Raw genomic sequence first — 23,644 nt, 5'->3', positions numbered from 1 at the left:
ACGACTTGGCAATAAATTTGGATTGTATTTCAATTTTATAAATACATTTTTTCAATTGAATCTTATCTTTTTTTTTTTTTCTCTCTTTTTATCAATAAATATGATATAAATTTTCCAGAGATAATCGAATTTTCGGCTCGGATATATTTGTTATTTTATTTCAAATAAAATATATCACATCGAATTTATTCGATACATATACATTCGTATATATAAAATAAGAGTATTTTAATTAGGTCTGCGTAGTAAAAAAGTACTCTAACTCTTTCATTTTATTGGAAAATGTAGGATACTGTTTAGAACAGCGTGATATCATTGTATCAATCAGTGATGTCATGATGCTGTGGCGCTATGATGAAAGAAAAGAAGGACAGAGAAACTAGAAGGAAGGACAAGAGAAAACAAAGTACGTCACCTGAATCTAATCTTGTTGAACTGATTCCTTCTTAACGCATAAGAATGCGAATGTTTCATGGAATATGTAGAATCTTAGAAGAACTAATAAAAGATATATATGAGATGATCCATAATTCATGATAAAAATTGAGTCAAATTGAGATTCTATAGCTCAAAATAAGACGAAAATCAAGAAAAAAAAAATTCGTTTTTCAAATTTTTAAAAGTTTTTCAATTAGTAATTCTAGTATATGAATAAATTGTTGATAGAAAATTTTAAATGTGGAAATAAGCAAAGGAAAAAAAATTTTTCATTTGAAAATCAATTTTCAAGAAAATCAAAATTTAAAAATTCATTCAATTTTGATTTTTTAAATACAAGGATTTAAACGATAAAATTTTATTCTATGTTTCGTTGTTACAATCAAGAATTTCATTTATATTTGAAAAATTTATTTGAAAACGAAGCTTCACACGAAGTTTTCATTTCATTTCAGCAAAGAAGATATACAGTTAAAAAAAATAGTTTCATTTTTTTCAAAAGTTTAGTAAACTTTTACTTATATAATTTAACTTATATGTAAACAAAATAAAATAAATTAATAAATTAATTAAACTTAATTCGAAACACTATGCACGACAAAATATTTTATAATTGCAACAATGATTTAGCCTGTAATTTCTATCACTTTTAATTATCGCTAACTACCTACTCAAAATCAAAAACTTTCAAAATAACGTGATGCAAGCATAATTTAAGATTCGTAAGATTCGTTTCGAGATAATTATCAGTGCAAGATCAACTCAAATTGATTTATTTATTTGCTTTATGTAAACGAGATATCCTCACTTGTTTCCCTTTTAAAATATTAACAACTCTATTCCGATGTTCGAACTATTCCGGATTTACTCTAGAATATTCCAGCACGAAATGTATTATTCACGTAGGTGAATAGAACATTCACACGACAGAAAATTCATTACACAGGGTCTCCCATAATGACAGAATTGTACAGAGAAATGATTCAATGTGAAAAAAATAAATCGAAAATATAGAATAAAGTTTTTTTTTTTCATTCGATAGTTCCTCTTCGAGTGAAACCAATTTTTTAAAAAAAAACACAATTAAAACTGTATTCCAATATTTATTTGTCGAGTTTGTACATGTAAAGGTGCGGATTCATATCTTGTGCATTTATTGTGAATTGGGTGTCACTAGACGCTGTTCGATTCTGTTTCGTCTGTTTCACTCTTTGAAACCACCGTGACTCAGGACAGTAGAACAAAGGCATAAGTTTATTTTTATTTTCTTTATTGTATATACTTTTTCTTGCTTTTGGTCAAATCATTTCATCTTATTCCCTAATACTTTTAATATTTAATTTTTTAATCAAATATTATATAATTTTTACATTACATTATATTATTATGTAATATTATATCTTTTGTTTCAATATTTTTTAATTAGACATAAATGAATTATCGATAGATCATATATCTATGTACAGAAATAAACACAAGCATTTGATTTATTTTTTCATGTAGAATCATTTCTTATATTTCATTGTATTCATCAGTTACAGAATACTATATGTATGTAAAATATATATAATGAATATTTGATTGATATATACATATATATTTTTAAATGTGTTATTTTCGAGAAAAATGCAGGAATAATGAAAAACATTCTGTATATATCTATAATCAAGTATTTTATAATGAAAATAATATATATATATATATATATATTATAATAATAATGTGATAATGAAAACGTATATACATTATTAAAATCATATCATTTAAAAATGGAGAATAAATGAAAATGAAGAAATTAGTGGATCAGAAAGAAGAATAGAAGAGAGAAAGCTATTATTATATATTGCGTAGAACAATACAATGGAATAATTTCGATAATGTAATAATGAAAGGTTATCGTGCATACAAATTTTGCATAAGCTAAAAACATGTAAATACTTTATTCAGAGCAATGAATTCAAAGGATTTGAAAGAGATTTCAATGATTTAATACACAACAAGAAATAATTCTACAAATATTTAAAATTCATGCGATTTTTCAGTTTAAATATTTGTACAAAACAAGTTTTTTGGATAATTATAGAAGGGATAGCTTTGATTATCTTAATTTTGATATTTGTATTCATATTATCAAGAACATCATCCTGAATAATTTTGATTCTGAATATGAGATATTTGCACAAAAAGATTCTATGCATACTGGAATTGCATGGAATTTTATCTAATTTCATATACATTCATGAAAGTATTCATTGTTTCTATAAATATCATAACAATATCCAAAATGTATAAAAAAGTGAATTAAAGAATTACTTCCTCATAAATTTTGAACTTGAAATATCTCAACATCAATATATATTAATTATATGCTATATAATAATAATAATATCAAATAATTATATATTAAATATTCTATGGATTAAAATGCAAAAGTAAAAAATATAATTCTTCTTCACAAATCTTTAAATAAATTACAATAATCAAAATTACAATGATAGATACTAAATATGATGCTGATATCATTATAATTTTAGTTGTTATGAATCCGGTTGAGCTATTTTATATTTTTATTTTCGCATTCCACTTGAAGGAATCTGAAGGATTAACGTTACAGGAAACGAATCTTACTCTATTTCCGTCTTCGTTTTCCGCTTCACTTAATGCAAATTTCAGTTGCGTACAGTTTAATAAGTAAGCTGTTTTTCTATAGCGATTTTTGTGTTTCTTTTAATTTCGACTCTCCAAAAACGTTCCACAAATATATTAACATTTTGTTAGATATATATATTTCAATTTATTCGAATTCTGGAATCAATAATTAATATATATAAATTCAAAACACGATTATATCTTAAATTCGATGATTTGTATTTTTATTCAGAATAATAAACATAATTAATATGCAATAATTTATATATAATATATAATAACAATTAATTAACTCTATTGTCATATGCAACATATATATGTGTGATGCACTAGTTGTTTTTTGTACCTCAGATTTTACGTACAGAAGTCGAACTACAAAATATTTCAAGAAATATGAACGATAAATAATTGATGAAAAAATATTTCAAATAAACATTGTATAAAGATTAATAATTAGTATTAATAATTTTTCTATATATGGACGCATAGAAGTTCATATGAAATACAATTTTAATTTTTTAAATGGAATTATGCGAATAACTTTTATTGTTATTTCCTACAAAAAAATACCAAAATTTATGTCGAAAATTTTTTAATTTATTGTGTATTGACTTGTACAATAAAAATCAGGTAATTTCACTTAAAAACTTAAAATTGATTTTTATATGATCTTTATGTTAATCTAAAAAAATTAAATTAATATTGTATAATATTAACATTATCTCTTCATCCAAAAATATTGTCTAAAATATTTTTGAACTTGATATTGAATATTTTTGAAATTTTCCATTAAAAATTTATTATATATAAATAATATAATAACGCTAAAATTTATCTTAAATATTAATAATAAAAAATTTTAATTCGTCAAATTAAAATATGTTAGAATATATAATACATAATACAATAAACAATATTACATCTACTTACACATCTATTGTAATTTATCTTGAAAGAGAAATCAAAAAATAAAAGAAGAATGTGCAATTTATATATTGACTGATTGAAAAACATATTTCTCAAAAAATAAATGTGTCATGTATGTTTATGAGCAGCATAGCGTGATATCTTCCCTCTACACCTGTTCAGTATCACAGATCGTGCCAATATATAATGCAACCAATAATTGTCTTCGAACTCAAAGTTATTATCTTTGACTTCAGTGCAAAAATTATTTCTCAAATTATTTCATTTCAAAATATTATACTGTACTCAATGTATGATTTATTAAATTCTTTATGCATACAGAACAATTTTATTAACAGGCAATGTCTGTAATCATTCAATTGTTTTCGAAGTAATGTAATAATATTTTACCACCCAACGATCTAAACGTATCATTCTTTCATTATTCTTTCATTCCTCTTCGTTTGATTCACAAAGCACACTGTTCTTTGAAATTATGTTGAAAAGAGCGAAAAATCGATATTATTCGGTTTAGTGAGACCATGTTTTCTCGATAATAGCAGAAATCAAATTTTTGATTTCAAAGTTTTACAAATTGGTATCATGATTCGAATCTTCTTTGCAATATAGATCGAAAAGAATATTATAGAATATTATATGTTGTTGTAAAAATTCAAATAGAAAATGTTAGATTATATTAGATATCACGTTAAAAATAATCCGAATCCTCCTTAATTGAATTTTCTATTATTCAAAACTTTATTATCCGATTTACATTTGGCAAATAATTATAATTAAATATACTAACATGATTTATGTGTCATACAATATATTGTAAAAATCAGTTAGAATTTAATCTAGAATTGTGACGTAATATTATAACGTCAATAAAAATAAAATATATCTTTAATTAAATTAAACTGAAACTATTATAGAATAATTTCAATGTAATAAAACATCTTTGATCATTATTGAAATAAGTGACATCTTTGGATGGAGCAGATTGATTTATCGATCTCAATTCTTTTTTATTATTCATCGAGAAATGTAATAAAAATTATCTTAATCAAATATTACTTATTTATTACTTTAATATTTGATTAATCGTTTGAGATAATTTTTATTACATTTCTCGATAAAAAAAATTATAATAAATGTATATATAATCTGCTGCGATAATCATTGACTATATTCATGGGTAGTATGCTACTTCTTCTATCGTTAAACGTAATTTATCCAACAAGTTTCTGCAGGAGGAGAACGTGTGAGATCACATTATCCTCACTGCTATTGCTAGATTAGACAGAGGTTACGTGACCAAGCTTCCTCCAAACCCAAACATCGCATCGTGTCATATGTACAGTAGAATTTCCATTATCCAAGATAATAGGGAGATATTGTTCAGATAAAAGATTTTTTGGATAATAGAACGCTGATTTTTCATAAATAAATTGTGCAATTAAATTTTGAGGCAAATAATAGAGTTATTTATTACAAAATTATGGTGTAAAAAAGTTAGTTTTTATTGTTAAAACTATAGGAATAATATATATATTTTAAATTGCATAAAATTTTAAATATAATATACATATGGATAAATTATTTGTATAAGTAATTTTCAGTTTTATTTTCCCGTGATTAATACCAATAATTATAAATTTCCAATGTTATAAATATAATCGAACTCTGTGAAACAATTTCATCTTATAAAAAATTATAATTTGATTTCAATTAAATGCTTCAATTTCGTAATATTTGAATTTATGGAATAAATAATTTTCTAATTTCAAATATCAGATAAGATAATAAATAAAAGTATTGGATAATCAACCAAATAAAATTTGATTTGTGTTTTGACTAAATCTTTGTGATTTTTGATTTATATTCCTTCTTTCTATATTCAAATATTGGACATAGTAAGTAATTTTTAAAACTGTATTTCACCACGAAAATAAATTATGATATTTTTGTTGTGATATCTATCACCCGAGAATTATTTTATATTTTATTTTTGCATTCCGTCGAGCTGAATGAAATTTAGGAAAAATAGAGCAACTCTATAATTCCGTCTCAAACTTTAATTCTTTATAACTTAATAAATAACCCTTCATCGACATTTTTGTATAAATTATACGAAAATATTAATAACATTTTATGTAAATATATATTTAGTTTAACTTACTTTTACCCTGGAATTAATGCAAAACACTGTATCTCAAACATATTTTTATATAATACGGTATATTCAATATATAACTCTTTTGTTACATGTATGCATATTCAATTTTCTTTAGAATGAATGCATAATATTTTTTTTATTTTCACTGAACTGGCACTGATCGATAACATTTTGTTTTTGATTACTTTAAAATTTTCTTCTCGATTAATAAAAATTATAATAAAAAAATTATACATACTTATCATAAAGTGATAGCAGATTTCGAGCTTGGAACAACAACATTTTCTTTAAACGCCAGTGGCAAAGATTAATTCCATTAAATTGAAATATATTCTGTAATGCAATGAACAACATATCTAATCATCCACTGCGATTTATCGTACATAAAACTTAAAAAGGAAGTCAAAAAAAATAAAAGAAGAACGTGCGATTTATATATCGACTGACGTGAAAAACATATTTCTCAAACGTGTGTATGCTCATAAGTATAGCGTGATATTTTCCCTCTGCACCTGTTCAATACCATAGATCGCGCCAATGTATAATGCACCCAATAATTATTATCCTCGACTCAGATATTGTCTTTGATTTCAGTGCAAAAATTATTTCCCAGATTATTTCACTTCAAAGTATTATTATACATGTGTATTCAATGTATGATTTATTAAATTCTTTGTGCATACAGAACAATTGTATTAACGTCTGCAATTATTCAATTGTTTTCGAAGTAATGTAACAGCATTCTAGCAACCCAACGATCTATCATTCTATTTTATTCTTTCATTCCTCTTCGTTTGATTCGCAAAGCACACACTGCCTTTTGAAATTATGTTGGGAAAAGCGACACCAGATAAAGTTATCGATATTATTCGGTTCAGCGTGGCCATATGTTTCTGTTGGCCATGTCCTCTCAATAGTAGCAGAAATCAAATTTTTGGTTTCAAAGTTTTACAAATCAGTAGCGTGATTAGCGCGTGCATGATGCTTCTACCTTTGTTCTATTCAATTTATTTGCACAACGACGATGTCATACATATCTCTAAATGCATCTGTATATCAATAGGTGTCACTCAACTTATTGTCCAAACTCTTATATGCTTCATCAAACACAATTCGTTACAAGTAAGTCTGTTATTCAGCTTTTTTCAGATATTTAGCATTATTTTTAATTGTTATTGTTAATTGTTATTACCAACGTTATGTATCTTTAATGTTGGTAGTACTGATGTTAGTATTTAATATTAATGTACATATGATGAACGAAAAAAGATTGAATATGTTTGGTAAAATAACATTTTGTAGAATTGTGTTTCTATATAAAATCATCATATTAGTCATAAAATTCTTATAAGTTATTTACAATTATAAATAATATTTTATATTAATATATTATAATTATTATATTACCAAATATTATAACATTTATAAATAAGTTGTTCTTTATTTGTATTTTCGAAAAAAATTCGAGAAGAATCGAAAGACACATCGAATGTCAAGTTCATAAAAATTAAAAAAAAAAAATTAATCTACAGATTGTATTTGCAAATAAATATCTATCTCATTTGTTATACTTTAACCACTGATTATTGCAGCGTGTTGTTGGAGAAATGATGAAATGTGTCAAAGAAGCGCAACAAAACGAAATGGAGATCTTCTCAAAATACATCGAAAAGTGCAAGATATTCTATGGAAGTTCCATAATATTTTCATATTTGACTTCGACCGCTTTCATGCTGGGACCTATAATACTGCCGATTTCTTTTCCATTTGATGCAGAGTATCCTTTCCGCGTTAACCATTCGTTGGCAATTATCATTGTATATATACATCAGTCTTTAGTTGGCTATCAATGCTCTGCAAACGTATGCGCAAGCGTATTCGGAGCACTTTTACTTTGGTTTACGGTCGCAAGATTCGAATGTTTGATCGTGGAATTCCAGAAATGTACAGATATTGATATGGTGATTACTTGTGTTAAGAAACAAGTACAATTAAGGAGGTAAGCATAACATAATAGAATGTATAAAATTAATTTGAATATTTTCTTATCTTTTAATGAAATAGTAATGATCAATTTTTTATTTTTAATGAAATTGTAAGTATATAGAATCATATATGGGACAATTTTTTTTTTTTTTGATAAACAAAGAATGACAGAACTTTTGAAATATGTTTTAAAGAAAAAAAAAATATCTTTCGTTATTTTTAATAATTGTTTCTTCTAAATATTCGCAAAAATATATTTAATTCTAACTTCAAAATACTATTTATTATACTGACTTTATTAACAATATCAAAAAAAGTCATTGAGATCGAATTTTATAAATAATAATAATAATGAATATTTATTCAAATTTTCTGTATCTTCAATAAGAAAAATTATTCCCATGTATTAATTTTTATTTTAATTAGAATTCTAAAATTATGTGAAATTCTTCTGTAAGATAGTGTTTAAATACTTTCGTAAGTCGCACTACATGTTCATGTTCTAATTTCCATCTTATTCTTCATTCTAGATATGCGAAAGAAGTGATCAAATGTTTTCGTTATATAGTACTTTATAACATAACAATAACAACATTTGCTTTGATTATTTCCTGCATTATTTTACTTATGGTAAGTAAGAAACTTGCAATAGTTTGTATATTATAAAAATTAAAGATACGAATTAATAAACAGAATGTACCACTAATTGTGAAAATGCAATTCATAATCATATGTGTCACTATAATGACGGAGATTTATATATACGCATGGCCAGCTGACTATGTGAAGAATATGGTAAATTATTGTTATACTTTATTTATTATTTATACATAATTTATGAGTTTTTTTCGTAAATGCAATTTACAATTTCACAGAGTATAAACATATCGAGAAGCGTGTATGAGTTATCATGGTATGAACAGACGTTAGAAATGCGAAAGTATTTGCTTAACGTATTGATATATCAAAAACCAATAACCTTTTCCATCAGCTGTATAGTACCAGAACTTACTTTGCGTTATTATTGTTCAGTAAGGCAAACAATTTTTCAAATGTTCTTTGCGATATAAATTTAAAATGGAATATTATATGTTACTCTAAAAACTATCGAACATCGGAAAATGTTAGGTTATGTTAAGCTATATCTAGCAAGTCCTACGATTAACCTATCAATACAAACTCGAAATATATTACCAAATCAATTCGTTATAATATCGATCGTTTCGTTCAAGAATTGTTCCATATTCGTTATAAATAAATATTAATAATAAGTGATATTTTTGTGAAATATCGATCAATTTATCATAATTTAATATAACTTATATGTAATAATATGTATTTGATATATTTTTATGCCTTAATTCATAAGAAAGCAGCTTTTTAATTAGCTTATCCATTATATGTATTAGTTGCTTGTTTTGAATTATTGATAGATCTTAAGATTTGCTTTGAAACAAAATCTAATATTTTCTGATATTTAAGCTTTTAGAGTAACGTATACGAATAACGAATTTATTAAATTTCAGTATCTCTCCAATGCATTCTCCATCTTTACTACATTACGTATTTTATTAGAAGATTCAACATAAATATTAGATTAATTATAATGAATAAAATCCGTAATTATATATGTATGGTTCTTATTGTATTAATAAATGAAAAAAAATTCTTGTTAAGAATATTAAGAATATATTTATCTAAATTGTAATTATATATAACAATATAAATGAATTCATATAATATTTATTTACTAAAAATACTACAGTAAAACTTCTACAGTAAAATTATCAGATAAAACGGATAAAACTTTTCAGATAAAAGAGTTTTCGGACGATAGAATACAGATTTTTTTTAATGAATTATTTTAAGAAAAATTACAATAAAAAATACAACAAAATTGAAGTGATGGTGTAAAAAATGATTTTTATTATAGAAATTAAAAATCTCATGTTTTTTAGTTATAATTACTAGTTATTAAATTATATAAATTTTAAATATATAAATAAATTTGTAACTTATAATATTAATTTCATCCTTTTATTTTTTTTAATAATAATAATGTGAATTTCAATGTTATATAGGTAATATTATATAGGTGATAACTTTAATGATATAGTTTTATTTTTCAAGAAATTATTTATAATTTAATTTCAATTTTACCTTATTGAATCTATAGAAATTTTCAATTTCATTTTCTAATCATATATTAGATATCAATAAGGCAATAAATAAAGGCATTGCGCAGCCAACCATAAAATCTGATTTGTTGCACACATCGATTTAATCTTCGTTTGACTTATATTTTCTATAGCAAATATTAAACATAGTAATTTTAAAAATATAAAAATAAAACCTTAAAAATATATTTATATTATTATATAATTTTTATATTTTGAATAGTTTTGAAAAATATTAGAATAATTATATATTTTACTATTGTAAAGAAAAAGAATAATAAATTATAATATTTACAGGATACACGTAAATCTCACAAACTATAAAAAAAATTATGTTAATAATAATGTCACTTTTACTTATCTGATATGTTGTTCTGACATAGTTGTATTGATTTGTTAACATATTTTCTACTTTAAAACTGGTAAAACTTAATCATTCATTATTTGAATTCAAATTAGCCGAATTATAAATTATCTTTGTTCAATAAAAAATTATTATTTTCTAATAACGAGAAATTGTTTCTAATCTTTTTATTAAGCATAATATTAAGCATGTATTAATGATAGCAAGAAAAATGATTATATTAAATTGATAATCTTAAAGATTATTAGAAAAGAAAATTTCTTTTAAAGACATTTTTTTTCTTTTTATAATGTAAAACTTTATCTGTTCAATTTCAAATCCAAATTTCAATAATTAGATATTAAAATTATCAATTATCTAAAAAGTGGACGTAATTATTTGTAAATAAAATGAAAAATTAAAAAAAATAAATAGTTAACGTATAATATATATATATATATTTTAAATACATTATTTTTTTTATACATTTGAAGCATTTTATGTAAATATAATTTCATGCCTATTATTTATAATAATCACTCATTGATTATTTAATCTTTTCAAAATAAAAGAATGATTTCCTAATTGAGCTTTTAGAAAGAGATTCAGAAAGTAGGTATAAAGTGTCAATGAGCCTGCTTTATCCATAGATCTCTTCTATTGTCAGCAACACGAAGTAAGAACAGAACAGAATCGATATTATGAGCTTTTGTAAGCGAAAAGTAGCGTGTAAAAGCTTACAAAAATCAAACGATCTTTCAATCAAAGAATGTTACACTTACAATTAACTCATATTACCTGTAATTATTTTATGTGTTATTTTATGTGTTACGTAATTTTTTTATTATTAAAATCTTATTTTCTTTTCTAGAATTTTATTTTTATTGTTCAATAAATAAATATTGTTATATACGTAATATTTTATATTTTTTTTATATTAATGAAATACGAATGGAAATTTGCACAAAATCGTGCTATATCATAATATTAATATTTATTTCCACAATTAAATGAAAAAAAAAAATCGTTAGCTATTTAATTATCATACTTAAATATTTATCATCAAAGATTAGAAAAGATGTACTAAAGATGTGTATAAAATATATTCGTGGAAGATTTTTGAATTGTTTCATCAATTCTAAAGACTAATTGTAAAAATTGATATATTGGTCGAAATTTATTTATTAAGTTATAAAGAAGTGAAATTTGTATTAAATGAAATGGGATATAAGAAATAAAGTGAAATCGCCCTGTCTGTTCTTTTCTCATCTAATGCAAACTTAAATTATTCATAATTTAATAAATAAGACTGTATCATTTTTTATATTTGTTTTAACTTTTAGAATTGACATTCCAAAAGTATTTCACGAATATATTAACATTTTATATATAAATTATTAAATTATTTTCTTATGAATTATTCTATTTTCGAATTTATCCTATTTTTTAATTATTGTGTATAATGAATTATTTTGTAAGAAGAATTAAAAAATAAAAATTAAAAGAAAAAGATGAATTAAATGAATCTGGAAATAATAATAACGATAAAAATGATTTTTTCAGTATTTGTTGCGAACAATTTAATGTGTTTCATGAAAATGCAAATTGAAGTGTGATTGGACATGCATACAAAGATCACATTGACTAGAAATTGGAAACGCTTAATAGTTTCTAATATTATTATTCATCTTAGATGAGTATTTTTTACCTTTTTTAAAAAATTAGGTTTCCATTGCAAAATTTTGTATCACATACTCGAAAAAATGATAAAATATTTATTCCTGTTTACATATTTATATATTTTTCTCAATTTTGATCGCGCATGTGATATAGAAGTTGGAAAACATTTCAGATCAAACATTTTTTAAAAAGGATCCACAGTTTTTGAAAAGATAAATTTTAAAAACTGCAATTTTTTAATTTTGAAAAATTGTTTGATATTTTTACAATAATAATTCTTCAATTGTTCTTTTCAAATGAGTTTATAAACTTATGAAAAATATAATATAAATAGTAATTAATATATATAACATTTAAATATATTTAAATAATGATCAAATTTGAAAAAACATCTAAAATCCATCAATTCTTGCTGACATTTTAATCATAACACGTGATAAAACAGATGTTCAATGATGGCTGTCGCTTTATTATAATTCTGACACGCAGAAATATAATTTATATTTCGAATAATATTATTCAAGATGAAAAACATGGCAAGTAAGAAACTAAAATAAAAATTTTACTTCGATAATTATTATTCGAATAAAAATTTATTTTCAGTTAACATCCAATTTTATTTTTACATCCAAATTTGTTATATTTATATTTATATTTTAAAATTATATTTCAAAAAACTAATTCGTAACAAACAATTGTGAAATTTTATTTCCATACGAAATTCGTTAGAAACATTTTTTGAAATCAAAAGAAGGTAATAAAAGTCAACTTCTCTAGATACTCAGAAAGACGTGAGATACTTTTTTATTATATTACGTACACCTTCAAAGAAGAAAAGTCGAATTGCCGAGAAAACAAACCGAACTATTGTATGTGAAAAAACTTCCGCACGGTGAAGAAAACTTTTTTAAGGAGAATTCTAAGAAGTTTTTCGATGATTGAGAGATTAGAGAATATGTGGAATTGCAAAGTTTAGGGAAAAAAAAGAAGAAATGAGAAAAATGAAAAGATAAAACTAATTATGAAAATGGAATAAGAAAGAGAGAAGCAATGAAGAAATATACAAGGTGAGTAATATTTAGATATTAAATAATTTGCATTGTTAAAATTGTATTTTTACAAATATCGAATCTATCATTTTTATATTTGAAATTCGATTGATGATTACTTTCAAAATTTTATAAAAATTTTTTATTTAATATTATTAAAATTTTAACATGCAAAATAAAAAATATAATTTTGAATTCTCTAAAAACGAATTGTTTGTTCAGACTCTATCCCTATATACGTGTTTTTTCTATTAGAATGTGCATTTGTATTTGCCTGATAAAAAAAAAAAAAGAATTCAAATATCGGTTTATTTTCATCTTTACGAAGAGATTATCTTTTTAATAGCGAACTATTCATTCAGATGTACAATCTATTTTAAATTGTAATTATTTCTGTAATGGATAGATTGCTTCTCTTGTTCCCATAGTTTCATTCTACATCAAATTATATCATCTAAATTTTCGAAATATCAGACGCAAATATTATAAAAAGACGATTCTAATTATATTGAGATCTCCATTAGTCGTTTCAGTATCATTCAGAATCTTAATTATCCAGCTTCTTCTGTTTGTACTAATGAATACATTTGAGAATAAAACGAAAATTGTTATCAGGAGTTATTTCATTATAAGAGACTGCGTTGAGAATGACTATTCGATAGTAATTCTCACAATGCAATATCAACTAACAAAAATAAGTAATCTAATCTAATCTGACGATAATAATTTTCAAAAATATTTATTCTCAAATGCATTCGCATCTTTATATCAATTTTCCATTTTTCTTTCCAACTTTTATTTTTATAATTAATTTTTTGCATTAGATTTCTCTTCGTCACTTTTTGAAATTGATAGTTGTTGGATAATCGTTTAGCTGATACGTATTAAGTTAATTATATTTTGTTTTAAAAAAATGAATTGTAAGGAAAAACAAGTTGCATAAAACTTTAAATAAGATCTCGATTTATCTTGGGGCTATTTGTTCTCTCTTTAAACCGATTAATATTTTAATAAAAAAAAAATTTTATGTTTATATACCTTTTTATCATCAAGGAACATAGTAGAATATCAAAAATGTAACGACAATAATAAAATAAAAAGTATCAAAACATAGCCACTTATTTTCTTGATATCATGTTACTTTTTTTTTAAAAAAATTATATATCAAGAAAGTTTAAATTAACTTACGACAGGATTCATTATAATTCATAATTTTGAATATGTAATTACTTGCTTGCTATTCGAGTCTGTTCGGTAAACTAACCTAAAACAACCATACTAACTCTTATAATTAGTTATTGTTACGACAGGAAATTAGCCTTTGAAACGGCTAAAATGCCTCAAATTTCGATATAAACTCCAAACTGGATTATAATATTATTCATAATTTGTAAAATACAAATTAATACTTTCTGATGAATTTTAGTAAATTATTAGATGGATTTAAACATTTCGATGACTTTTTATTATTTATAAATAGTATTTCTCTTGTCTGAATTCTATTTGTTTTTTTTTTTATAAATTTTAAAAATAACAATTTTAATTGTTGAATGATTTGTATGCAAAGTTTTGCATTTTTGGAAACGTTTGTAAATTGTATACGACGCTATGTTGAATTTTTACTTTTAGAAATCCTTTTAGAAATCAAAAGCATCAGCAAATTCAAATTATTTTTCGATTAAAATTTTCCAGTAATATTTTTTTCTTTTTATTGAAAATAATTAATTGCATCGATTAAAAAATATATTTTCTTTACTTTCATTTAAAAAAAAAATCAAATGATCTCTTTTTTTGTATCTCTTTTGATACAAATTAATTGTAAGTTTTATTTAAATATATATTAAGTTATAGACTTTATACCTTATACTTGTGCTAATTCAGTATCATTGTTAATTGCATTTTAAATTTTATTACTTATAAGCAAAGCAATTTTAATTAATTATATTACTAGAAATTTTATAAATTATTGTAGAATATTTTTATTATTAATTGAAATTTATATATCTATTATAAATTTTAAACAAGAATGCAAATTAGAAATAAATAATTAAATTTACTCGAATTTCTTTGTATTCATATTAGCCTATTTTTAATTACAATCCATTTAAAAATTATTTTAAATAAATAAAACAATTCGACAATATAAAGAAATTCAAAATGAACTTTCATGTTCATTTATTTTCATGTTAATTATATTATATTGAATTCTTTTGAAGAAAAATTTGATCTATTTTTAAATAAGAATATTTAAATTCTAGTAATATATAAAAAAATTTTATTCATTCTTAATTTTTTCTTTATATTTTTTACTTATATCTTTTATTCAAATGATAAAATTTAATTATAATATCAATTACAATATTTTTAACACATTATGTTTCTTCATATATCACAGTAAACGAAAAATGACCGAAAAGAATTTTGTTTTATTTTTAATTTTATTTTTAATTCTATTTTCAAATTTAATCTATTCTATTTTTTTCTTATTTTTTTACAAAAAATCATTCTATATCCGTTTGTATTGCATATATTATTATTATCCACCACATACAAATCACATATAATACGTACTAGCTTTTACCTCTTGAATATGCAAAACGTGATTCTAAACTTTAGCAATCTATTTTGCAACCACTAGCTATACGTATGGAATTAAAACAATCGGTTAAATATCAAACCGAGCTTCATTTAAGTTTTTGTATATCGTAAGAGAGAATTGTAAAATATGGAAAAAAAAATTTAATAAAGACAGTTTCAAGTTATAAATATTCATAAAAGAAAAAAATAAATTATCGTATGTATATATCCTATAGAATTTAAAATAATAATTTTGTACGATATATTTTCTACATAGTCGTATATATATTGAAATACTTTAGCTTCATGAAAATCTATCTATTTATATTATATAATAATTTCATTACTATAATATTTATTACTATACTTATATTATATAATAATTTTTTTTAATTTAAACTATATTTATTTTATTATATTATAATTTTATTTATTGTAATATTTATTGTACATTTTATTTGTACGTAATGTAATTATATATGTATAATATGTACATACATAAGTCTCTAACATTAATAACGAGATAAATTTCATCAGAATACATCAACGTTTAATGAAGTTTCGATTATCGATCGAAGTCTCTTCGAGGAACAAGATCAATTTCTCGCATAAAGGTTGAAGTCATGTTCGATCACGTAGAATCAGATTGAATCACGTCATGTAAACAATAGAACGTGGTATTTATTATTTTAGAACAGCAGATGGTTCATCGATTGGAATTCGATGCCATTTTGTAGACGAACGCCGATAAAAGCAATTTTACAACGAAGGAATGAATGAAAGAAAGTCTAAATTATCACAAGCTTTCACAAGGATAATAACAAAAATAAGTCAATTATAATATTCTTTTCATGTTTGAATTTTTAATAATTTATTATTTAAGGAAGTGTAAATTTATAAATCTAAATATTAATTTTGTTTGATTTAATAAAAAGAAAAGAACTTATAATGTTTCAAAAATTATTCATATCTTTTTTTAAATTACCTTTTAAAACCATTATTTATTCATAAAAAAGATATGTCTTTTAAACATTTGAAGTTGATGTAAAATCGGGAAATATACATATTAATAAGTATTTTTTATAGTACAAATCTATCTATTTTCTTATGATTTGTTGTACATTCTATAAATATTCTATAAATGTTTAAAATTTTTGTTAAAATTCACATCTAGTTTTTATTTAATGTGTTATACATATATCAAGAAATTATTCAAAATGATAATTATCTTGACAATATATTTCAATAATATTAAAATTTGTGAAATGATATTTATTTTATAATATATTTATTAAATTAAAAAAAATTATTTTTTTATATTAGAAAGATTTTTATTCATGAAATCAAACTTACCAAATTTATCTATCCGGAACGAATGAAAAGGAATTTTCGTGACCGTTTTAACTTCATCATGAGAGAAAGCTCTTTAGTTTTATCCATTCGGTTATAACAGCATTTCTAATCTTTTGCTAAAACTCTGAGAAATTTTTTCTTAAGAAATTTAAGATATAATTTTTATTTTGCAAACTTTTGTTAACAATTAATCTAAATTATTTTTACTAACGATGAAATTAATAATATTTTTACATATTTTTTTCAAAAATTTCATTTTTTTTTGTTCCTTTTTTGAAAATTATTTTAGTTGAAAAAAATTTTTTAAAAACTATTGATGATGTATTTTTTTTTTGGTTTCAATTTTATGTTAAAATTACTTGTGAAATATTATTCTTCTATTACTTGTGAAATAGTATTGAATAAAAAACAAAACAGAGAAAAATATATATATCAGAGTTGAATACATTTTAATATATTTTACTAATATATTTATGAATATTTATGTTAATTATATTATTTTTATATTTTTTGTATATGTTTTATTTCTAACTTCATTTTAAAAAATATCACTAATTTTATCTAACATTAATTAAACTTTATAATTCTTAAGTTTATTAGTTTAAATAAACACGAAATATAAATTAAATTATGATCTATACTATACACTACTAAAAGTTTATAATTAGAATTGCAATTACAGAATATATATCTTGTTTAGAAGTCGTTTCTAAATTAAACCATTATTAAATAAGTGGTTGTTTTTATTTTGTAATTATTTTTTGCAGGAAATATTCTGCATTAGCATAATTCAAATATTTATTTTTGTGTATCTTTGACCTGTTATTACTGAAATGGAGAAGTAATTATTTTCCGTCTCAGTTATAGTAATATATAAAACAGTGGTTTTCAATGTTTTCAATATCACATTTAAACATTTTTGAAAAAAAAATTTTAAAATACAAAATTAATAATAGATTTTAATATGCTGCTTTCATAATTTCGAAAAATACAAGTAACAAGTTTGTGAAACAAAAATGTTCTAAAGAATATATCAAAACTAGTGTTTACCCGATAATATTGTGAAAATTTTATCAAGAAATGGTCTTGAAAATTTTATCAAAATTATATCATACGTGCACATATAAAAAATTATTTAATATTTTTAATATTTATGAATAATATTGTAATAATAACTTCACAAATAAAGATAAATATCTATTTTATATTTAAAATAACATAGGAAAGTTATATTAAGTAAATTACTTTGGATTATTAAACACTAATTTTCTTACTTTCTTAATTTCTTTTACGTTTTTTGTTATAATTTAATTAAATTTTAATTATATCAGTTTTAATTTAATGAAAATTTCTTTTACTTTGTTAAAAATTATAAATGTTCAAACATTATTCAATGTTGTTTGCATGCAAAATATTATAAAGAATAAAGTTTAATTAAATTGAAATAATTGTCGAATATTGTAAATCCAATAAGCTAAACTTGACAAGTAACAAGTAACAAGTTCAACAAGTAACAATTTAATTACCAATTATCTCATTTGAAATGCATACAAAAAACTAAAAACTTAAATTATCTATAATTTCATTACATGCCTCTGTGCAACTAGTAATTTATGTCATAATATATATGCAGTAATATTTCTTAAAATATATAACTTTTGATACTATGAATTAAAAATATTTGAATTTTATTCGTCCAATAAAATATATTAAAGCATAAAAAAGAGTTTATAATTTTTATATTTCAAGAACAATTTAAAATCTTTAAAAGTATGTTAATATTATAAATATTTTTTGCTTTTCAAAAAAATTTTCAAATAAATTCAAAAAAAAACTGATATATATGTTAACATTTTAAATAAAATTCATTCTAATAATTAAATTTTCCTTCTAAAAATGGTATGCAATAATAATCTAATTAAATTAAACTTAATCTAACCTGCTAATACTTTAACTAACAAAATTTAATTAATTTTAAAGTAGTTAATCGAAAAAAATTGAGAAACACTGCTACAGATAGAATTTGGCAATGATGAAGTCCAACTTTCTTCCAAATTTACGATTCTAGTTTAGCATCCATCCTGGAGAACTTAAAAACTAATTTTTGAATAACTGTGCTAAAAGTTTAGAGTTTATGACACATTGATAGATTATATAATAAAAAAACGAAAGTTAAAACTTCTTATACATTATTTTTTATAAATATGATATAAATACTTTCTGTATTTACAAAAAATTCTTTTTTGCTATTCGTAATTTCTAATTATAAATTAAAGTTGCCTTTTATAGATATTTAATCTAAGTTTGATCAATTTTGTTAAAATAATACAAATTATTTAAAAATTATTATTTATGATTTTAAAAATATTTTATTTTTTCATTTTATTTTTTCTAATTTATTATTTTCGTTGTATTTATTAATTTATATCAATTTATTTTTTTTTAAAATATTAAAAAAATATTTCATTAAATTTAATTATTTAAATATTATTATATTAAAAGTAATTATTGAAATCATAAATAGCGAAAAAGAATTTTTTTATTTTTTATTCCATTTTAAAAAATAATAAATTACGTGAAAAAAATAAACTATTTATATTAGGATATAAAAAATTCAAATGAAAACATATTGAAAAAAAGATATAATATTACTGGCAAAATTTCCAGTTATATCTACAAATATTGATAAATCAATGACCTCCACAGAAGATAGGCGAATCAAGAATAATCGATGTCCCTTCATATATAACCCTGTTGTCGATTCAAGTGATATAAATGAACCATTCAAGTATAAGGGGCAGAATATCATTTACTTCCTTCTTAAAATGATATTACTTACTCTTAATAATAGATAAGAATATATGAATATATTTTATATTTCTTTCAATAAGAATAATTTCTATCAGAATAAAAATTATAAACTTAACAAAATTATTATGTGCATTTTTAAAAACTTCCATGTTTTTTTATATCTAAAGTATACTCTCTTAAAAAAGTGAACATTTATATAATGAATTATATATATTATGATCATAATATTTTTCTATATAAATTAAAAAGAATATATAACGATTAATTTTTTTAAATATTATTTTTTTCTAATTTATAATAAATTATAATAAATAATAATAATATCATAAAATATATATTAAAGCTAAGTAATAATATAGTTTAAGTAAAATAAAATAATTTTTATTAAACTTTTAAATACAATGTCAAATATTTGTACAACACAATAGCTTCTATTGTGTACAATATACTATTAATCTAATTTTTTTAACTTCGTTATTAATTTCATATTACTATAATAATTATCACATCCTCTTAAATTATATTCCTAAAGCTTTTGTGAAACGTGATCCTGCATTTTATATTCCGTAGTTATTTGATTGCCAAAGTTAAAATGTTTCTTCGTTTCCGTGCCAAATTTTTTACTTGTCGTAAAAATCAAAATATGATTCAGTTCCAGCATGCAGAGGCTAATGCAGATGCTATGGAATTTTAATAAATGATATATTTCTTTATGAGTGTTATTGATATCTAGAGATTTATTCATTTTATTTAATTGTTTCTTTTTGAGATATTCATGTGGATAATATTTAATCAACTAATTTATTAAATTGAATAAGTTTATTTTTGTTATAATAATATATATTATTATTTTATTATTAAATCTTTTTTAAATCTATTAAAAAATTCATTTAACTTCGTTATTAAAATTTTGCAAAATTTTTTGTTTTATTATTAAGAAATTATATTTTTTAAAATACTCTTAATTCTTGAAAAGTTATTTTAAAAATTAAAAAAAGAAAATTGAAAATTAAATGGAACATTTAAATATAAAATATTCTAATAGTTAAATATTATAAAATTAATCTAATCTAATGTGTAATAATAAAAATAATAAGCAACAAAATAAATTTTTCTAGATATTAAACAACGGAATATATATTTAAGTGTTCAGTGTTTGAAGATTCAGCAAAAGATCATAAATAAGTATGTGATTACAACAATATCAAAAATTCATTAAGTTTGATAGCAAGTTTTAAAAATTTATTTAAGATACTTTTTATATTATTATTATAAAATTTGAGATATGAAGATAAAAGATTCTATTACTATTATATTACACATTATATTATTATACTATATTATATTATTTTTTATTACCATGTTCCAAAAATCTAATCAATTAATAATAGAATATTAATATAATTAGAATACTAATATTTTTAAGATCTTGTGAATGAGTTCAAGAAAATTAAAACTACAAAAATAGCATTACTATGATGGATTTTAAAAGATAGGTAAGATGACAAAGAATAAGAAAAAGATCTTTGACACTGTTTAACATGAATAGTGATAATTATTTATGTATAATTCAATATTAATTTTATATTTCCCTCGAAACCATTCAATTTAGGTCTAAAATTTTTTATTAAAGTCGTTACTTATAAAATAATCGAACGATGATGAACACAGTAGAATCTTTATTATTATACTTCCATAGAACTAAAATAGAGAGACAAGACTGTTCAGATAAGGGAATTTTCAGCAACACAAACTTTTCTTATAAAAATTATTCTACATTTTAAGAAAAATTACAAAATTACAACGAAATTATAATGAAATTAATATAGTAATATAAAAAATAACTCTTATTATAAAATTAGAAATTCTATAATTTTTTTATTGCAAGATTACATAAATTTAATATAATATATAAAGAATATGCACTTTGTAAATAATTTTTTATCATATATTTTTTAATGATTATGAATTTGCTATAATATTATAGCATATATCTATTTTTTTCTTAAAATAGAAAATTGAAAATAAAAGACTAATTATAAATTTAACATGAAATCAATATTTAAGTCACTTATAAATCAATTAAATGCAATTCCAAGTACTCAATTTTATATTTAGAATTTGAATAAGTTTGATTCTTTTTATAATTTTATTGTCAAGAATGCAATTGATAAATTAATTGAATTATTTAAATAAATAATTTCGAAAAACAAAATTGATTAATTCTATTAGAGAATTCAATATTTACAACTATATCATCAAATCTTGCAATAATTTTATTTTATAGAAAACAATGTGAATATTTAATAGGAAGCAATATCACAGAAGGAAATTGATAGTTAAACTTTCAATATTATTTCCGTTTTTTAAATATATCTCCATAATAAAGTAAAATACAAAATAAAGTAAAATATTAAATTATAAAATATTCAAGTTTTAATGCTTTGTTTATAAAAAATATTTTCAATTGAAATTGTAGTCTGAAAATAGTAAAAATTTAAAAGTTAATTTTATTCAAAGAGATCGAAAAATAAATTGCTCTACATATAATTCATTGTGCTCTATGTACATAATAATTTTCATTAAAGTCAGATTTAATAAATATTTACAAAAAATACCACTTTTTAATCTCAATAATTTTTTAAGATCATTGAATAATATTATAAAGGTTTTTAGTGTCAATTTATTTTTATTTATTAATGTAATCTAATATAAACCATGAAATTAAATAAATTAATAATTTTTATTTGACATCAGTTTATATTAAATTTAATTTCAAATGAAAATCAAATAAAAATTCTAACTATTAACCAATTTAATAGTTTGCATTAGGTTTGGATTGCCATCAATTATTTATAGTAATAAAATTGATTAAAATTAATCTGATTTCAAATTTAATCTTAACTATTTCGAAAATATTTGTTAATGAAATAAATTTTTTAATGAACAACAATCTAGCCAAGTAAAATTTTCATAATACTACTCAGAATGCTAACTTCGACATTGTTTTATATTAAAATATTAATCAAGATCATAATACTTTTTTAAATAATTAAAGATTTTTCAAAATACATAATTTTCTTTATAAAATAATATATAAATATTTTTGCAATTGACTATATAGTTCAAAAATAAAAAATGCTCAATAATGAAAGGAAATGGCCAGGATGTTCTGGCTGTTTTTAAATGTCGAGAACGTGTTCTGGCAATATGCGTGTATGCTCGTGGCAATATGCTTCTTTAATAGTCACGACGCGATATGAAACATAAAACTATCTCTCGCGTACGATTCCTTCCAAAAGATGTCCTTCAGTAAAAAGTAGAAGCTTCATTACTCGAAATGACTCGAAAGGAATGAAACAGATTTGAAACACAGATGATTTTTTTTTTTTTTTGGATGAATTATTTGAGAAAAATAATATTTGTAACAAAATTGAAAAATGGTGTAAAAAATGATTTTTATCATGAAAATTAGAGATTTTATGAAGGATTGAAT

At 21.6% G+C, this 23,644-nt stretch overlaps 2 protein-coding genes across 5 annotated transcripts in view; one reads left to right on the top strand and one right to left on the bottom strand.

Moving 5' to 3' along the window:
- Window positions 1-23,644, bottom strand: part of LOC100867936 (uncharacterized) — an 88,227-nt gene that overhangs the window by 47,963 nt on the left and 16,620 nt on the right. The window contains exon 1 of one of the 2 annotated variants that reach the window (XM_086912845.1): window positions 6,411-6,652. The exons of the other annotated variant lie outside the window; for it this stretch is intronic. Coding sequence (XP_086768971.1) covers window positions 6,411-6,417 — 7 coding nt within the window. The 5' untranslated portion in view covers window positions 6,418-6,652. Of the gene's footprint in view, window positions 1-6,410; window positions 6,653-23,644 lie in introns of those variants that run through there. 2 annotated transcript variants of the gene reach the window in all.
- LOC105735911 (uncharacterized) lies at window positions 6,913-9,839 on the top strand. 3 transcript variants are annotated; one of them, XM_012488547.3, is made up of 6 exons: window positions 6,913-7,294; window positions 7,765-8,171; window positions 8,689-8,788; window positions 8,852-8,953; window positions 9,034-9,189; window positions 9,685-9,839. In XM_012488547.3, exons 1-6 carry the CDS (start codon window positions 7,001-7,003, stop codon window positions 9,745-9,747), a joined length of 1,122 nt encoding a protein of 373 aa, XP_012344001.2. In that variant the 5' UTR covers window positions 6,913-7,000; the 3' UTR covers window positions 9,748-9,839. The 3 variants fall into 3 exon arrangements, with proteins under 3 accessions (XP_012344001.2, XP_031773258.2, XP_086768992.1); XM_031917398.2 differs by having other exon boundaries at window positions 8,834-8,953; XM_086912866.1 differs by lacking the exon at window positions 9,685-9,839 and having other exon boundaries at window positions 9,034-9,678.

Source organism: Apis florea, unplaced genomic scaffold (genome assembly GCF_048593485.1).
Source record: "Apis florea isolate Af1SG1 unplaced genomic scaffold, ASM4859348v1 contig_1794_pilon, whole genome shotgun sequence".
Lineage (NCBI taxonomy): Eukaryota > Metazoa > Arthropoda > Insecta > Hymenoptera > Apidae > Apis > Apis florea.
The sequence above is the reverse complement of the archived record's forward strand: the minus strand, read 5'-3'. Positions and strand labels throughout refer to the sequence as shown.

Coding starts and splice junctions, on each gene's coding strand:
- LOC105735911 (XM_031917398.2), top strand. CDS start 7,001: ATGTTGGGAAAAGCGACACCAGATAAAGTTATCGATATTATTCGGTTC. Junction 8,172..8,688: donor AAACAAGTACAATTAAGGAG/GTAAGCATAACA, acceptor TCTTCATTCTAG/ATATGCGAAAGAAGTGATCA. Junction 9,190..9,684: donor CTTTGCGTTATTATTGTTCA/GTAAGGCAAACA, acceptor ATTAAATTTCAG/TATCTCTCCAATGCATTCTC.